Source organism: Ambystoma mexicanum, chromosome 13, assembly GCF_040938575.1.
Source record: "Ambystoma mexicanum isolate Mex_15411 chromosome 13, UKY_AmexF1_1, whole genome shotgun sequence".
Lineage (NCBI taxonomy): Eukaryota > Metazoa > Chordata > Amphibia > Caudata > Ambystomatidae > Ambystoma > Ambystoma mexicanum.
Window position 1 is genome coordinate 718,822,173 of NC_090938.1, and position 17,328 is coordinate 718,839,500.

General features: G+C 49.0%; 1 protein-coding gene across 5 annotated transcripts in view; it reads right to left on the bottom strand.

Moving 5' to 3' along the window:
* Positions 1–17,328, bottom strand: part of LOC138521792 (E3 ubiquitin-protein ligase TRIM39-like) — a 128,723-nt gene that overhangs the window by 57,736 nt on the left and 53,659 nt on the right. For all 5 annotated transcript variants that reach the window (XM_069634883.1, XM_069634884.1, XM_069634881.1 and 2 more), the window contains one exon: positions 12,205–12,227. In XM_069634883.1, coding sequence (XP_069490984.1) covers positions 12,205–12,227 — 23 coding nt within the window. The remainder of the gene's footprint in view (positions 1–12,204; positions 12,228–17,328) is intronic.

Below are 17,328 nucleotides of genomic sequence, written 5' to 3' on the forward strand. Positions count from 1 at the left end.
TGAAGGGAAGGTGCAGCTGCCTACCCCAGTGCTCCAGGGGGACCCCGTGAGAGATGCCTAGACTCCGGTTCCACCAGCATAAGTCAGGTGCAGGTAACTGCAGGAGGGGACTTTATGCCCATAGAAAGGAATAGGGCAGAAGGCCTTCAAAAAAGGACATGTACCTTTTAAGGCCCCTCCTGTTTAGGGCACTACAACCACTGACCTTAATGAGGGGCTAGCACACCTGATAAGAAAGGGAAGCTAAATCTCTCTTTAAGGTAGGTAACGCGTACAGAGGGGCAAGGCTTTACTCTCAGTCAGGGATCGACACAAAGGTACAATTAGTCCACACACACATCTCTAGAAAATACACTACACTGATATATTGAACAAATTATATATACTTTATTAAGACACACATAGAAATACGTCAGGTAAAATAAGTACTTAATGTATAATATTTAATGTATTAACAAGATACCCAGAATATTATAAAGCAACCAGTAAATGCCTAAAAAAGGACTCTCCTCACACCCCACTGTCTAGATACGAGTCCACTGCCACAGGTGGGCACCGAGCCTACATTAACAGGGGGTGGACTACAAGGGAACCACAAAACCAACAAGCAGGTAAAAAGACCCCTATGGGCCTGCACAATTCAGCACAGTGTCCTACAGACACACCCTACCCCCGGTATATGTGAAGGCCCTGGACCTGGTGGTCAGCACCTAGCACATGTAGGTAGAGGATAGGAGAAAAGGCCCAGCAAAAGAAACCTGTTACTGCCAGGTGTTTGGATATTCCTTGGGCTATTTCCTCTCACTCTGGCTGCTGCTGTGACCTCACACAGGTTAGTGCTTGCATTACTGTGATAAGTACAGGGTTTCATTCCCAGGCGTGGTTTACAGGATCGGGCACCCAGGGATTTACACCTTCACACAGCCAAAACCAGGGAAACCCAGGACAGCAACAAAGGCCCTTCCCACGGTGTCGACCTTCAAGCCTGCATTGGAGATTTCGGCAAGGAAGGTGAAGGAACCTGTAAAGAAGGCTCCTGGAGGCTCGGTGGACAAAAGATGAAGGCAGCCCAGCAGCAAACGATCGCAGGACAGGGATAATGGGTGGAGTCACCCTCAGACGTCCCAAGCTTAAGATCTGGAAGGGGGGTGAGGCATCACGCCACTTCTGGATGGCAGCAGTGACACACTGCCAAGTGTAGATTCTAGCACTAAACGACTGGTGGTAGTGGCAAATGGCACAAATAACGGTTCCAGTGTGGAGGCGTCGACCCAGTATATGCGAGACAGAGGAGAATTCAGGAAGCTCAAACTCCAGAGCCAAAACAACCCAAACCAGGATATGGCCAAGCCACTGTAACCTGCCAGTATGGCCAAGTAGAGGCTTTAAAGTGGCAAAAACAACAGGAATCAGAGGTAAAATCTCAGTAAGGAAGTCAGCATACTGGTTTCCTCCAACAGAAATGGAAACTAAGGGAGAAACAGGGACATGACAGGGCCAATCACTAGAGGGCTCATGGGGGCTAAGGGTCAGATGACCAACCATTATGGTTAATCAGTACGACTGCCCCTTAACCGAAACCACCTCAACAGGAACTGCGAGGGAGAGGTTGGGTACTTAGACTGGCCAACACAAGTATAAACTAATATGGGGGCTGCCATTGTAGTCTCAAAAAGAGCATACAAGGTCAGAATAGACATTTTAAAGCCACCTCATGGTTGCCCCGAACAAAAGGAGCCCTAAATTACAAAATGGCCAAGAGCAGATTTTAGAACAAATTTACTGGTGCACCAATGGCTACCAAAAAGGTACATTGGGCGATCCAATGAGGTCAAATGTCTTTCACCCTGGCTGAAAACAGAAATAAAGTACAACTGCCACCAACCACCTCCCTCAACCCTTGAAGGGTGACAGAATCACCCTACAGCAAACATGGGGTGTCTGAGAGGAACCCCTAGGACTGAGCCCCTTAGTATGACCCAATACCATATACCTTAAATATGGTAAAAGGGTCGTAATGGCAGGGGGACGTCAAGAGAAGACCCTCTGGTCACCAAAAAGAAGTAAAAGTTCAGAAAAGTGAAGGGAAAAAACACAACGTTGATGGGCTCATAAAATCCCCAAAAATAGGAATTCTATCTTAACACGTGCCCTCCCCAGACTATAACCACAGGGAACTGATCCCTTATGGGGAAACTCACTTGGTTAGTAGTTGGTTAAACTCCCAGTAAAGGTAGAGTACCTTTTGGGATTCCCTGACTATCTTTCTTGTTAGCCAGTCTTCGCTGACTATAGGTCCAACAGCTACCCTTAGGAATTGTCTTTCTATTGGGAGAGGGGGTCTGTCCCCAAAGCCCCTCATAAAACCTGATCCTTCTGAACCTCTAATAGGTCTGCAGAACCCTCAGTAGAAGTTTCTTTTTTTTTTTTTAAACTTTATTTATTAAATGCTTGACAAGGCAGAACGGGCAATCATATCGGTAGTATTATACAAGGTAACATGAATTTAGAAGTGGTCTCATTCCCGATTATGTTACAGTACATTACCGCTGTGTGGCGCTTATCATGAGGTAACAAATGTGAAACTAACACATGCAGTTTTCAGAGTTCAAACTAACACATGCAGTTTTCAGAGTTCAAAGGGGATCAATGGCAACCGGACCGTCAGTGGTGATTGTTTGCAGGTACCCTCGGAAAGGGGGCCAGATGTCTGGGGGTTTGCAGCAGGTTGGTTGCAGGGAGATTTAGCGTTCCTCATTTTCTGATGCCCAGGTTACATCGTGGAGCCATTGTTCGATGGTGGGACTAGCTGGCCTAAGCCACAGCAGCAGTATACAGCGCACCGTAAGGATCATGCACAGGCTAGCCAGTTTACGACAGGCTCCCTGAAGTGTTGAACACTCATGGAACAGGCAGTTCGTAGGATTCGGATCAATTGTGCAATCTAGCATAGCAGATACAGCAGTGCAAACCACCACCCCAATACCCCATGATTCTGGGGCAGTTCCAAATCATGTGGAAGTTGCCTGCGTCATCCATGTGGCACCTGGGGCAGTGGAGAGTGTGATCATGGGACATGATGTGTAGTCTAGCTGGGGTGTAATGGAATCTATGTAGCACCTTGAATTGGATCAGGCGGAACCTAGCATTCAGAGAAACCTCCCGGGTTTGCATGCACATAGCCTCCCAGCCTTCGTCAGGGATGTCGGTACCCAATTCCCTTCCCCATGTCTCGCGGAGCTTAGAAAGCGGTTTATTAATCCTTTCCTGAAGCAGCTTGTATAGTCTGGATACTATCCCAGTAGGTACTACACTTCCCGCTATTAGTGCTAAAAGTGGTTCGTCCGGGGGTGGTGAGGGGAAATCCTTCATGTCTTCTTGACTGCGTGGCAGAGCCCTGCATACTGCAGCCATTGGGAGGACTGCACACCTGGACGTTTAGGTAGATCAGCCCACGGAACGAAGGAGCCCATTTTGAGCATGTCGCCTAGAGAACAGAGTAGCCATCAGCCGGCCCATGTGTCCACAGCGGTTCTGCTTATTTTAGGAAACCCTGGGCAGAGGTTCCATAGTGGTAGGTCCCTGTGATATGGGTGAGGATTACTGATGTGTCGCCTTATTTTATCCCACGCCAGTGCTTTTATGACCGCTGGGCCGGGCGCCAAGGGTCTTTCCACGGTTTAGAACAATTTTATCTGACCCCAAAAGTTCCACTCCCAAAAGTTCAACCCCCAATTTTCCGCATTTATATATGTGGGGGGGTAAAGTATATAAAAAATGTATACGGGTAAGGTGAGGGGGCCTTACATATATATTTGCGGCAAATTAAAAAAAACAAAAAAAAGTCAAATTTTGGGAAGTCGAACCTTTGGGTTCGGTAAAATCACTTAGATTCCTTTCCACAGTGGGGCTAGTACCAAGGAGCGAAGGTCCCGGGGTCCGCATGTCGCTCGATTTGATAGTGTGGAAGTGGGGGATCAACAGCGAACCAGTACGCTGCGTATTGGGCCTGGGCTGCGATCTAGTATTTCTCAAAGGCTGGGCCCGCTAGACCACCCTGGTTATATGGTCTCGTGAGTGTGGCCGATTTTAGTCTAACCGCTCCGGAATGCCACAGGAATCCGTTTATCTCTAATCTCAGCTCATCGAACAGCACGGTACCAGGCCAAATTGGGACATTTAGAAAACGGTACAGTAATTGTGGTAGTATTATAATTTTAAGGAGGGACACCTTGCTCCTGAGGGTTATGGGCAGTTTAGCCCAAGTGCAAGGCTTCGGCTTGAGCTGCCGTAAATAGGATCCAAGGTTTTGAGCTTCCTCGTACTTATAATCCCCAGATACTTGGTTTCGGTAGGAGACCAAGCAAACCCTGTGAGGTCAGTTGGGGCTGCAGTAGAATCTGTCAGGGGGACCAGTTTGGACTTGGCACAGTTGACCCGCAGCCCGGACACAAGTCCGAAGTGGAGGACATCGCACATGATGGGAGCGAGGGTCCGCTCAGGATCCCTGATATAAAGTAATGCGTCATCTGCATACAGCGAGATGATCTTGGGGGTGCCAGTAAGGCGTATCCCCCTTTGCGCATGTTTCTGTTGCATCAGATCGGCTAAAGGCTCCATGACTACTGCAAAAATCCTTTTCTGGTCCCCCTGCAAATATCAAATGGTGAAGAGAGTCGACCGTTGGTACAAACGCTGGCCCTCGGCTTTGTGTAAAGTAACCGTATCCACGAGATGAAGCAGGGGCCAAAGTGGGATTTGTCGAGCACTGCCCGAAGAAACCACCAGGACACTGAATCAAAAACCTTCTGCACGTTCAGTATAGCAGTATAGCAGCAACTGCCTCCACACTGGGATCAATTTGGGCCAGGATGTTAAATAGCTGCCTAAGGTTGAGAGCTGTGGAGCATCCGGGAACAAATCCGGACTGGTCTGCATGTATGATATGTGTCATATAGGGAGCAAGCCGAAGGGCAAGCACCTTTGCAAATATGTTAACATCACTATTGATAAGTGACAGGGGGTGATATGAACCACAATGCGTAGCTGGTTTACCGGGTTTAAGAAGTACAGTAATCACTGCTTCCCTGAATGTGGGGGGCAGCTCTCCCTTCGCACAGGTCTCACTCCATAGGGCAGACAGCTGAGGCGTGAGGAGTGACTTATAGCATTTATACAAATCCGTGGTGAGCCATCCAGGCCTGGGGCCTTACAGGAGGGCAATGCCTCGATAGCAAGCTCCATTTCCCGACAACTCAATCGGTCTGTCAAGGACCTCTGTAGTATCATTGGAAAGTACAGACAGCGGCAATCATTCCAAGAATTTGTCTATATCCGAGCTGGATGCATCATAATTTTTGGCGAAGAGCGCCGCATAAAAGGAGCAGAATACCTCGTTTACACCCAGTTCTGTGTGGACCAAAATCCCATCAGGATCTTGAAGGGAATGTGATTCCTACCCTCCTCCTGTCGCACCACCCTAGCCAGCAGCCTACCCGGGCGTTCCCCTTCGCCATATTGTCTTGCTATTACTGGGTTGTCGAGGAACTTCCGTTCCCTCTCAGCATGGTCCCTGAAGCTGTCCAGGGCTTCTTTTATTTCGCCTAGTGTAATGGAGGTGGGGTCTGTAGCATATTGTGTTTCGAGTGGTTTAAGGGTTGCCTCACTATTTAGTATATTGCGGCGTATCGCCCTGAGAATCCCAGATTCTTTGGAAAGGGCCATACCACGGATATAAGCTTTAAAGGCATCCCAGAGGATAGCCAGGGAGTCCACCGTGCCTGCGTTTATTTTAAAATAGTCTTCCACACATTCCTCTAGCTCGGCTCGAAATACAGAATCTAATAGCGCCTGGGGCTTGATGCTCCAGGGGCGTCTGGGGAACTATTGCTCACCCCATGTCATCATCAGGGTGATCGGGGGAATGATCTGAGTATGTCCTGGGGAGTAGGTCTGCTTCTATCGTCAATTTTATTAGTGTCCCAGATACGAGCCACCGATCAATTCTAGAATGCGAATCGTGTACTGTTGAGAAAAACGTGTATCCGCGAGTCTGGGGATGTAGCAGTCTCCAGGCGTCCTCTACCCCCAGTCCAGTCTGTCTCTCAAGTATGGTCCGGGCGGCTCTAGTCAGCTGCTTGGCCTTATTTCCGGTTCTGTCCAGGTTGAGGTCTATAATGTTATTGAAGTCCACGCCTCACAGGACAGGAACTAGAGGGTACATTGCCAGCAAGTCTGCAACATGAATATAGAAGTCAGGATCATCTATGTTGGTCCCGTAGATATTAAGCATCACCACCTCCAGGTCAGATAGCACGCCATGCGTCAACACATAACGCCCAAGGGGGTCGACCCGTGTGGCCTTGGGTGCATATTGTAACGATTTGTGAATAAGGATCAGGACTACTCGGCTTTGGGTAGAGTACTGTATATAAAAGCGCTGTTACACCCAGCTTTTAGCGAATGTATCGCAGCCCGCCACTATAGCATGTGTTTCTTGCAGAAAGAGGATTCAAGCCTTGTGTTGTTCAGCATACAGCTGTAGCATCCGCATCTTGCCGTGGTTCCCCAGACCTCTAATGTTCCAACTCATGCATCTCAGTGTATCAGCCGCCATTTGGCCATTGTAAGTAGTAAGTAATTTACCCCATTCAGGCCAGTGTTCGGCACTGTGTCAAAAAAACTCTAGGAGGTGATAGCTCGCTGATAGCCCTATCGCACCCGTCAAGCATTTTCCTTTTACCCTTCTACCCTCCCCCCCCACACCCTCCTCCCAATCAGGGGGGTGAAAACCCCATAACTGTTATAACAACAACATTCGCAACTTAGCATGGGGTGGCTGTTCGCGTCATGCAGCCCGGTCCGCAACACAGCAGGTTAAAGAGTCGCAAGTATAGAATGCACAGTAGCATAGAGTTAGAAACGTTGCATGGGGGAAACAGTAGTTGGCACTGGCGACCCAGTGCAGAGATACTCATAGTAAGTCCTGCGTTGGTACTTAAGCAACGGCCAGTCGGATCAGTCACTAGTGTAGTGAGAGGATAAGCAGGATCCCCCAGGGAAGAGTTGGTCCAGGAATTTCATTGCTTCCTCAGGAATTGTGAAGTAAACCTTCTCAGAGCGTTCTACTATCAACTTGGCAGGGAACAGCATAGCATACTTGACTCCCAGGTTGCGCAGTCTCTTTTTCACCACCATGAAGGATTTCCGTTCTTGCTGCACTGAGACAGAGAAATCCAGGTACAGGTGAACTCTGTTAGATCCCAACATGAGCTCTCCCTTAGCTCTGGCAGCCCGCAGTAACGCATCCCTGTCTCAGTAATTCAAGACTCTTGCAATAATTGGGCAGGGAGGGGCCCCCGGCTTAGGTTTTGCAGTTAATGAACGATGAGCACGTTCTATAGCAAACTGAGGCGAGAGCTGGGGGCCCTCGAGCAGGGAGAGAAGGGTGCACTCAACATAGTCCTCCATGGAGCCAGTGATGTTGTCCTCTGGGATTCCAATTATGCGTATGTTATTATGCCGTGATCGGGATTCCAAATCTTAATTTTTCTTGCTGACAATATACACCTGCTTGGTGAGCGCGGTCAAGTCAGTCCTGAGTGAGTTGATGTCGTCTTCAGCTAGCCCGACTCTGGACTCAACTTCAGTTACCCGGGTATCGTCTTTTTCCATGCCGGCCTTTATGGCACTAATCGTGCCGCTCATGTCGTCGAGATTGGTGTTGAGAGTTGTGAACCCCTCACACATGAAGTCCATCATCCGCTGCATCTCTGTGGGCTCCCCAATGTGGGAAGGAGAGGGCCCCGCCACTGCCTCGTCCGTTTCTCCTGGTTCTTTGTTGGCAGTTTTGGTGAACATATTTATGGAGCTTTGTTTTTTGCCCCCTCCTTTGTCCAAGCGCCTCCTGTTAGGGTGATGGGCACATGGGCTGAGTGGGGCAGAAACCGCCGGCGTGGGCCTTTGAGTCTAGGGAGTCGTGGAGATATGGAGTGCAACGTCCAGGGTAGTATGCCCCACCCGGGTCGCTGGGTGGGCCAGCTGTAGTAGGGACGCCTGCAAGTCTGCCGGCCACCCGCCCGCAGCGCAGGAGGTCTTCAGGGGGCCGACCCCAAGGGTTCGCAGCCCCCATGCCAGCAGAGAGCACCACCCCGCCGGAGCAACAGGCACAGCCCGGGTGCAGCAGTTCCTGTGGCTATGGGCCCCAATGCGCAATATAGGGATAGCAGTTATGTGGCACGTAGCCCTATGGTCCAGTACTGCTACGTAGAATTTGGCCTTTTTGTTCAGGAAGGGAGCGGATATGCGCCTCCGTGAGTATCTCAGGAGTAAAGGATTAGGGCACACGGGTGCGCAGTCACTCACCGCACTGTCTTTAGCAGGGGTAGGCGGTACGCCCCCCCGGGCGCAAGAGCGCTGAGTCAGCAGCGGCAGCAGTGGCTAGTCAATCGTAGGTGCATGGGGCCCAGTTGTCTTCGGGGTCAGCAGGCAGCCACTCGTGATGCACCACAGGCCCCTGCACCCAAAACAAGTGTTGCCCCCACCACCTCACTGTCAGGACAGAGGGCGCTGGGGCCTGCTATGTACAGGGTCAGCAGGGGAGGCAGCGCATCCCCAGGCATGGATCCCCTGATGTTTCTGATAGTTTTGTGCACAGTGAGGATGTTTTAGTGCAGCTGTGTCAATAACAGAGACCGCATAGTAACCAGGTCAGGACGCCTTATAGTTTGCGCATCACGTAGTGATCCCAGCAGGATGGTGGCGTGCAGATCCCAGTGAGTGGCACCGGGCAAGGTTGGCTTCCTATCCGGATAGTTCTGCCTCAAGGATTATGGCTGGCGGCCATAGCGGTCATCCACACCCCCCGTGGGGGTTGGGGGGTGTACAAAACGCAGCCCAGAGAAGGTTCCAGTGGAATTCCCAGCTCTGGCGGCAAAGGGCAGTGCTAATATGGGCCTAGATTCACCATGTGTCCAGGCGCTCCCACAGGGATATGCTGTTTCTTTCTCCAATGCTCACAGTTGGTGCAGTCCCAGCACTCCGGGCCGGGGCCCCGGGCACCCAACCAGACAGGTGTTGGTGACCGTCAGGTCCCAGGGCTCTGTCTGTCCCAGCACCTCGCATTCCTCCCCAGTGTCAGTCACCCGCTTCAGCGCTTCCAGCCCCCCACTTGGAGCAGCCGCGTGTGATGATTTGCAGGCGCTGCCAAAACAGATCCAGTTGCAGGCCGCACACCGGAGGGCAACGGCAACATGGAAAGGGAGCCGGTGTGTTGCGCAACTCCAACACCCGCTCAACATTGCTGTTGAACATGTACTACTGTATTACTGCCTATGAACTATCTGTCCTAACTGTATTAGGTAACTTGCTGTAACAGCGCCACAATGCCTGCGGGTCGCTGGGCGCTTTATAAATTCAAATAAATAAATAAGTAGGCAGGGCTTCCACCCGGTCCTGCTCCACTCTTGTCGAAAGGGGTCTGTGGAATAAATGGAGAGTATGTCAGGGGTGACAGTAGTGAAGGTGGCCGCCCCCGCCCCCAGCTGCAGGTCCCTCCTCGCAGCCCACGCAGTCCAGGTCCCCTGCTATAATGCTGCAGGCGGGCCCAATACAGACACGTGAGCCGCGCCAGCAGGCCGGGATGCACACAAAGGCCAGCCGTGGTCCAGGTGCACCGGCAGGTCTCAAAGTCGGCGAGGAGGGAGATACATTCCTTAGATCTACCATTAGCCGTTTTCGCCGCGTATGGTGCATAGAAAGGGTGTTTCTGCGACTGCGTTGCGGTCTCAGGCTGCAGAGCTCCTGGATCAAGCAGCCATCTTGCTCGTGCATAACAGCGCCCCCCCCCCCCCCAGTAGAAGTTTCAAATGGTCCAGGAGGACTTTGGGTTCTCAGCCTCACCCGCATGAGCAGGTAGAATACAAGGCTTAACCACTAAAGACATAGAAGAGAAACTAGTACTACATCTTTTGGACCTGGACAACTTTTCATAAATTGACCCTTGACAAGAGGGTACAGAGACTTGCTACCCTATATTTTTCATTGTGGTATTTTTTATTACTGATTTTCACAAATTTGTTTTTACTGCAAAATGCAGGGAGTGTGTTTGGATAAGGCAATGTGACTTGGGGGTCAGTAGGAGCGAGCGTGGAGAGATGGGGCAGCAAGGGTGTGGGGGTTCTCCCCCATATTTTGCAATACAAAGAAATGGTGAAAATAAAATCAGAAATGAAAAATGCTCACTAAAAACACATAAAACCCACAGGAGTAGAATTGAACATTACAACTCCTGGGATGAGAGGGGTGGCTTTAAAGATGCCTCTCCCTTTCAAGTCATTCCCAAATCTTTGCCCGGGAAGTTTTCTTGGACACCAACAGGGAGAGTTAACTTCCAGTTTACTATCTAGAGGGAAATGTTAAAAATAGGGAAAGTCTTAAGGAGGCACTAAATAACTTAGCGGCCTGCAGAGGACTATTTGGTAGAACCTCTGGCCCAAGGAAAGTGCTGTCAACATCAGTGGTACTGACAGCAGTTTCTCTGATTCCAGTGGTATGTTGGTTCTCCACTAGAATGAAATGGACATACTGCTAGGTATTGGAGGGAACCCCTACCAACATTCCCCCAACTTCCTTTCTGGGTCTTGACCCTGCCACATTAAGTGAAATTGAAGACATCTCTGGGATGTCTGCATAAGGGCAAGCCTCCCGGTGACCAGAGGCCAGTGGTCAAGTCCTAAAGAAAAAAGTGAGGGGACTTATTAACATACGCCATGGGATGTGACGACACAAGATGAGTATATAACGGTGAAATATGCACATTTAATTCTACTGGATTTGCATAACCATACAAATTGCACAAGACATACACAAAACCAAGAGGATATTTTCTAGGGTTTGAAAATTTTAAAAAGTGTGCACGTTTTAAACCCCAAGAATCAATGCCAATGTTTTCCATGGAGAGTGCAGTCCCAAAATGTGACATTTCACCCTTAGTTGTTATTTTGCACCCGGTTTTACAGTGTAATGGTGAAGTGCCCGACCCGTGAACCTGGCAACTGCGTTTCGAAACCCAGATGGCGCATAAAATCAAAATTTTGGAGAAGACGGTCAAAGTGTCTTCTTTTACACACGGCCTCTAAAAAACCCTGGGGGATGGCGTCCGCTCTCTGAATAAAGTGGGGGGACGCCGCCACCCGCACGTACCCTCGACTTGAGCCCTGCTTTAGGCGCACAGCTCAGCAATCTGTTAGTCCCCGAAAGTGCTGGGGAGTCAGGGAATTACTGAGGAACCACCACTCACCTTTGGGTTAGTGGTGCCATCCTTCTTTTAGGGCCCACCCACAAGGGGTTTACCCATTTCTACTTTGTTGAACTGTAAGAAGGGAGAATTTCGGCCTGCCTTACCTGTCCCCTTATCGCTGTGCTCGACTCTGTGAGAGAGCCACAAGTCAGCCATCTTTGCTAGTTCCCTTGGATTAGTGATGATGGAATTAGCCAAGTGCGGACGCAAGTCAGGTGACTAAGCGCTCATGACATGCTCAAGCATAACTGAATCAAACATGCCTTCATGTGGCCGCTGATCATCGCCATTCGTAACCCTTGAGCACCTTCCAGGGGCGGAAGCTAAAGGGTCGCTGCATTTTTTGTAGAACTCTGCAATTAAAACAGGAAGAGGTCTCTTTCAAAAGCAAAAAAGCGCAATTTCTATTTTCATGGCAGCCAAGAGCAGTGAACGAGAGAACTAAAGTGAGCGAGTGCTGAACAAACGTGAGCAACTCTTAGACTGCTCCGAATGCAGACTAGTACCACAAGCTACAGCCCACGTTTCCAGCATTCTGATTGGCTGAGGCGGCCCGTGCTAATAAAAAGGGAGAGAGAGAAAAAACAAAAGAAAAAAAAGGCTTGCAAGTGGTAATAGTACAGAGTATATATAGGGTCTTTAGGGTTATACAAAAGGATGGGCCTGCTCTGTGAGTTTAGAGAGAGGAGGGAGAGGCTTGCAAGTGGTAATAGTACAGACCTGTATGGTGTATATAGGGTTAGAGTGAAGGTAGGGACCTGCACTGTGAGTTTAGAGACAGGACTCTTCCTTCAGTGACGATGGAGCCGGGGTCTGTAGTATGTAATAAATGTGAGGAACAGAGGACATCCACCGGATAAAAGGGAGTCCACAATGAGGGTTCATCAACGCAAGAGGAGACGTACCTGCTCAAGACGCTCTTCACATCCTAGAGAGAGAAAGAGAGAAAGAGAACAATATAAATAGCCATACCACAATAGTCTAAACGTTGATTTGCATTTTGCAGAGATGCAGAGTTATGATTGACAACAACCTCAGACTCTGGAGAAATTGCAGAGTGTCCTGGGATTCTGCAACTACTACCGGAGGTTAGTCACGAGATTTGCCAAAAATCACCCGACCACTTGGGGACCGCACCAAGGGATATCAGCCTACTGTGATGAATCTTGTGATGTCGTCCCTTCTCCCTGAGGGGGGAGACCCTTCTCATGAGGCCAGGGAGGGGAAGGGCGCTACCCGATAGTCCTCCTGGGGGTGGTTCACAGTGGGAGGATCTCATGGGGAGGGATTCCCCCTCTGGGATACAGGGAGGACACAGGAGAACGCGATCTACCAGTCCTACCCACACCTCTGCTAACTACCTCCCTCCCTACTCTACACACCTCCATACACCATCACCTTGCCTATTGTTCCTTTGTACTTTTGTGAAACTAGAACTTTAGGAAGTACTGGGACGAAGAAGAGTGTGAACTCCCCAAAGTAGGTATACCAGACAAGTACTGGGAAAAGGAAGAGGTGCGGAGCCATGAAGAATGCTCCATCGGACTTACTTTGTTGTCAGACCCTCGCAGGAGGTTCCACAAGCATGAATGACGTCCCGTGTGGAGAGAGGAGGAGACCACTGATCAGGATACGAGCGAGGGAGCCTTGGTGTCCCTATCTGGTCCACTGTGCCTGTGCTGACAGGAGTGCTGGAAGAGCGGAAGTCCGGGAAGAAGCAGTAACCGGACCACACGGTCGGGAAAGACGCGCAAGCCACCCAGCAGGAAACACTGCAGACCCAACGCAGCACAACAGTTAAGGAAGCCCAAGAGGTTGTCAGAAGAGCATGCAACTGACGGAGGAGAACTGGCAGAGACCCAGACGGTACTTGTAATGTAATGTAATTGGTTATTTATAACGCGCTTAATACCCAGTTGCTCTGTGGCGTCTTGTTTCCAAGGCTAGTGCGTTGCCCCTGAGCTATCCTCCAGCGACTACTTGGGCTGTCAGGAGAGAGAAAGGGGGAGAAAGAAACCCTGAACCCCGTGTCTGAGACCCAGGTAAAGTTAAAAATAGTTGGAACAACTGTAATTATGATCTTACTTGGCAGGAGAGTGAACCAAGTCTATCGAGAAGAATAACTAAAAGAGGAAGTAGGGTCGCGGACACGCAACTTGAGAGGGAGAGCCTCCCTAACCATCTTCTTCATGGCAGTATCTGGCAGGCTAGTGAACCAGGTCTGCCTAAACAAATCTTTAAGAAAACAAGGGTTGGGGAGCTATATCGATCTGTTTTTATCTGAGAAAGGTCAGGGAAAGGTAGAAATCCCCCCTGGCATTGTGAACTGCCAATTTAGCCTAAGAAATTCCAGGGGAAGGGAGACATTCCCCCTGGCATTTGAACTGCCAATTCAGCCTGAGAAGGCCAGGGGAAGGGAGACTTCTCCCCTGGCATTGTGAACTGCCAATATCAAGAACAAGAGAGACCCGGGGAAGGGAGGCAATACCCCTGGTTCAGTTAGATTGTGAAATCCATAGAAAGAGATATCAGGAAAGGTGAGTCCTTCTTCTGAGGCCAGGGAAAATGAGTCATCCCCCTGGTGTTCTACATTGTGGACATTAATGAAAGACCAGGGGAAGGGAGTCATTCCCCCTGGTAATGCACATTTGGATCAACTCATCACCCGGAACAGTTATACCCAGTCCAGGAGAAGGGAGTCGTTCTCCTGGACCACAAACTGTAGAGCAGCCTTTTGATTTAGTTATTAGTGTAAGGGATGGAAATAGTTTTGCTGACACAGGACGGTGGACTATTTATTTTCTTGGACATCCTGACCGAATCCTTAGGATTTTAGTTGAGGCAGGGAAACTCCTCTTAGAAATAGGGATTGTGAGAAACCAAAGGGTGTCTCCCTTACAAGTCCCCGGGGATCTCTCTCTCTCTCTTTGGATCCAGACCCTGGGGGTGGACCAGTGCAGGAGGATCACCTGGGTGGCGGATCTTTGGGGAGTGTGGGTAAGGCAACCAATGGTGAGACGCGCTATCCCCGCCTTTCCTGTCCCATACCTCATCCTATTTTTTAGGATTCTCTGACCTTCCAACTCCCCTCCTTCCCCCTTTCTACACAAACACTGGGCCTAGGAAGAGGAGGACAGAGTAAAAAGGCTAACACTTGCATATCTCATTGGACTTGTCCCGTTAATAAGGTAAGGCAAAGTGAGGCAGTTGACCTTAATCACATACATCTGATTCCCATTAGCTCCGCCCACACGGATAAAAGGTGGAACATTATTTATTTATGTATTTATTTATTTATTTGAATTTATAAAGCGCACAACGGCCCTGAGGCATTGTGGCGCTGTTACAGTATATTCACTTAGGTACAACTTAACGCATATTCATCAGGGCAATATTGAGCAATACAACTTAAAGCATTTTCATGAGAACAGTATTGAACAGGTTCGACAGGATTATAGTGGGAGTGTTCCATGGTTACAGTGGAACTCCCTTGAGCATAGTCTAGTTGAACAGCTTGGTTTTTAGCCCTTTTCTGAATGTCATGAGAAAGTTTGAGACACACTGAGCACGGTGAGGCACGAGAAGGAGCAGATCTTCCGGGGCGAAGGCAAACTCACTGGAGTAGGACGACCGATCGAGGGACCAGAGAGAGTTGTAGAGAAACCCTGAAGATCCCTGCAGGAGGTTGTTGCCTCTGGGAAACCGTGAGGGATATGCAAAGAAAGCCAAATCCAGCCAAGATGCCAGCATTGTGTTTCAAGCACGCCAGCAACCCTCCTGGGTGAACTGCAGAGTTGGGGAGGTGAGGCCACGCCACAGAATCAAAGCCACAGAGAAAAGAAAGGAATGCACAAAACCAGTGAGTTAGCGAAACAGATGAAAGGCGGTTTGTGTCAAGGAAAGATTGAAGCCGCAACAGTATATCTTACAATTGAAGGTTGCGCGCGTGCTGATGAGACGCGAAAGAAAGCAAACCAGTAGTGAACTTCAACATTACTGATAACAGTGAAGCCAGTGATACAGAGTAGCGGAGTGGTCCCGCGAAAGGAAATTGCTCACTCTAAAGTCTCCACGAAATGGTCTCATGTCTTGTTGAAAAACGTCAAAGTGAACTAACTCTGAAGGGGGCAATGGTCAATATCAATCCCATTGAAAGGGGAAGTTAAAAGGTGATTGCTTTAAGAGAAAGATTTTTGAATTTTCCTGATTGTGCTGTGGAACTACCAAGACCAAGAGACACTAAGGAAGAGATAAAGTGAAAGTCAAAGTGGTCCTGTGGAGGTCTATGGAAAAAGCTGTGCACACTTGAAAGTCTTCGACATCAGTGGAAGGTCCGAGCCCGACCGAGGGAGACCTGGAATATGAAATAAGTTAGGGGAAGGGAACCCCTAATGAATCTGAATAAAGCTTGGGGAAAGGAACCCCTGCAAGTGCTATCATTGCGAGGTCCAATCCCGACTGAGGGAGATCTACGTGATGTTGATTCAGGTACTTTTTGTTGAGAGGTCCGAGCCCGACTGAGGGAGACCTACGTGACGTTGAATCAGGTACTTTTTGTTGAGAGGTCCGAGCCCAACATAGGGAGACCTATGTGAACTTTTGTTGAACTGTGAAAGAACTTTTAGTGAACTGAAAGTAAGTGACTTTAACGTGGAAGGCCAATCGGGCCTCGACCCACGTTTTGGACTGCCCTTTTTTTGATAACCTGAGCCAGTGTGTTTCATCCTGTCTACGGTGGTCCCCTTACTCTGTGCTGTCCATCCAACATGGGGAGGAGAGCTGACTCAGCCACCTCAAACTTTTATGTTATAACACTGACGTTCCTTTGCATACACATTCACCTTTACACAATATTTGTATAAGAGATAGGGCAAGCATTTGTTTTTTTTTTAGTATAGGACATTTTGATTTGACATAGACTGACTAGGACTGTGTTTTCTTTATTATTTGATGGTAGAGACTACTCCCATCATAGCTATAGGGCAAAGTAGGAGTTTTTCCAAACCCCAGGAATTTAATAAAGGTTTTAAAACTTCTAGCTTCTACCATGCTTCCCTTACAGGATATAGTTTTCCTTCTTCATTTCCCCACAATAAAAGTCTATAGCTACCACAATACCACCCGTGTGCCCAGCCCTACAGTTAAGGTGCGTAACGTCCCTTTTTACGCATATAATGAAAGGAAATACGGATTCTTTATTTTTCTACTGCGTACCATGTACGCTGTATTTATTAATAAAAAAAAATACTTTCTGCCACTAGATGGCACTGTAGTAAGCAAGCTCCTGCCTTGAGGCAGGCAGACACTTCCCTTGACAGTCTCTCTCGGAAGAATGTATCCTAATCCAGGGCTCAAACCACCCCCTCACCGCCCCCTCCTGGAAGACCTTTCCAGAAACACACGTGTCCTGCTGCATTTTTTTATTTGCAGAGTGAGCTGAGAGAGGAGGCTGCAAACGCGGTGACATCAGCCAGGTAAGCATCCTGAATGTTAAAGGAAGTTAAACCGTCTTTAAAAGGCCCAGTTTAATTCCTATTCCCTTGTGCGTTTTTGTAGGCTGTGAGGGGAAATGTACAAGTAGCAGGGCCACACGTGGAGGGTGTTTGAGGTGTTTTGTAGCACTTTCAGCACCGTTTGGAGGTGTTAGGTGTTTGTTTTTGTATCTGGCAGCACTTTTCAAATGCATTTTTATTTTCTCTCTGACAGCCCGGAGGTCTATCTGATATAATCTCGCATGGTCCGGGTTGTCAGAGAGAAAATAAAAATGCAATTGAAAAGCGCTTGATCATTCCGAAGTCGAGTCGGATGATCAAGCAACTGTCTGTTTTAAAATGCGTTTTTTTTTCTCTGACAGCCCGGACCTCTATCTGATATAATCTCACATGGTCCGGGCTTTCAGAGAGAGAAAAAAACGCAATTTACAACAGTTGTAAATCATGCTCCGTGTCTGTCTGCCTCCTTTCCCCCCCCACCCCCCGCTCATGGCCCGTGTCTCCCCTGTTCACCCCCACCCCCCGCTCATGCCTCAT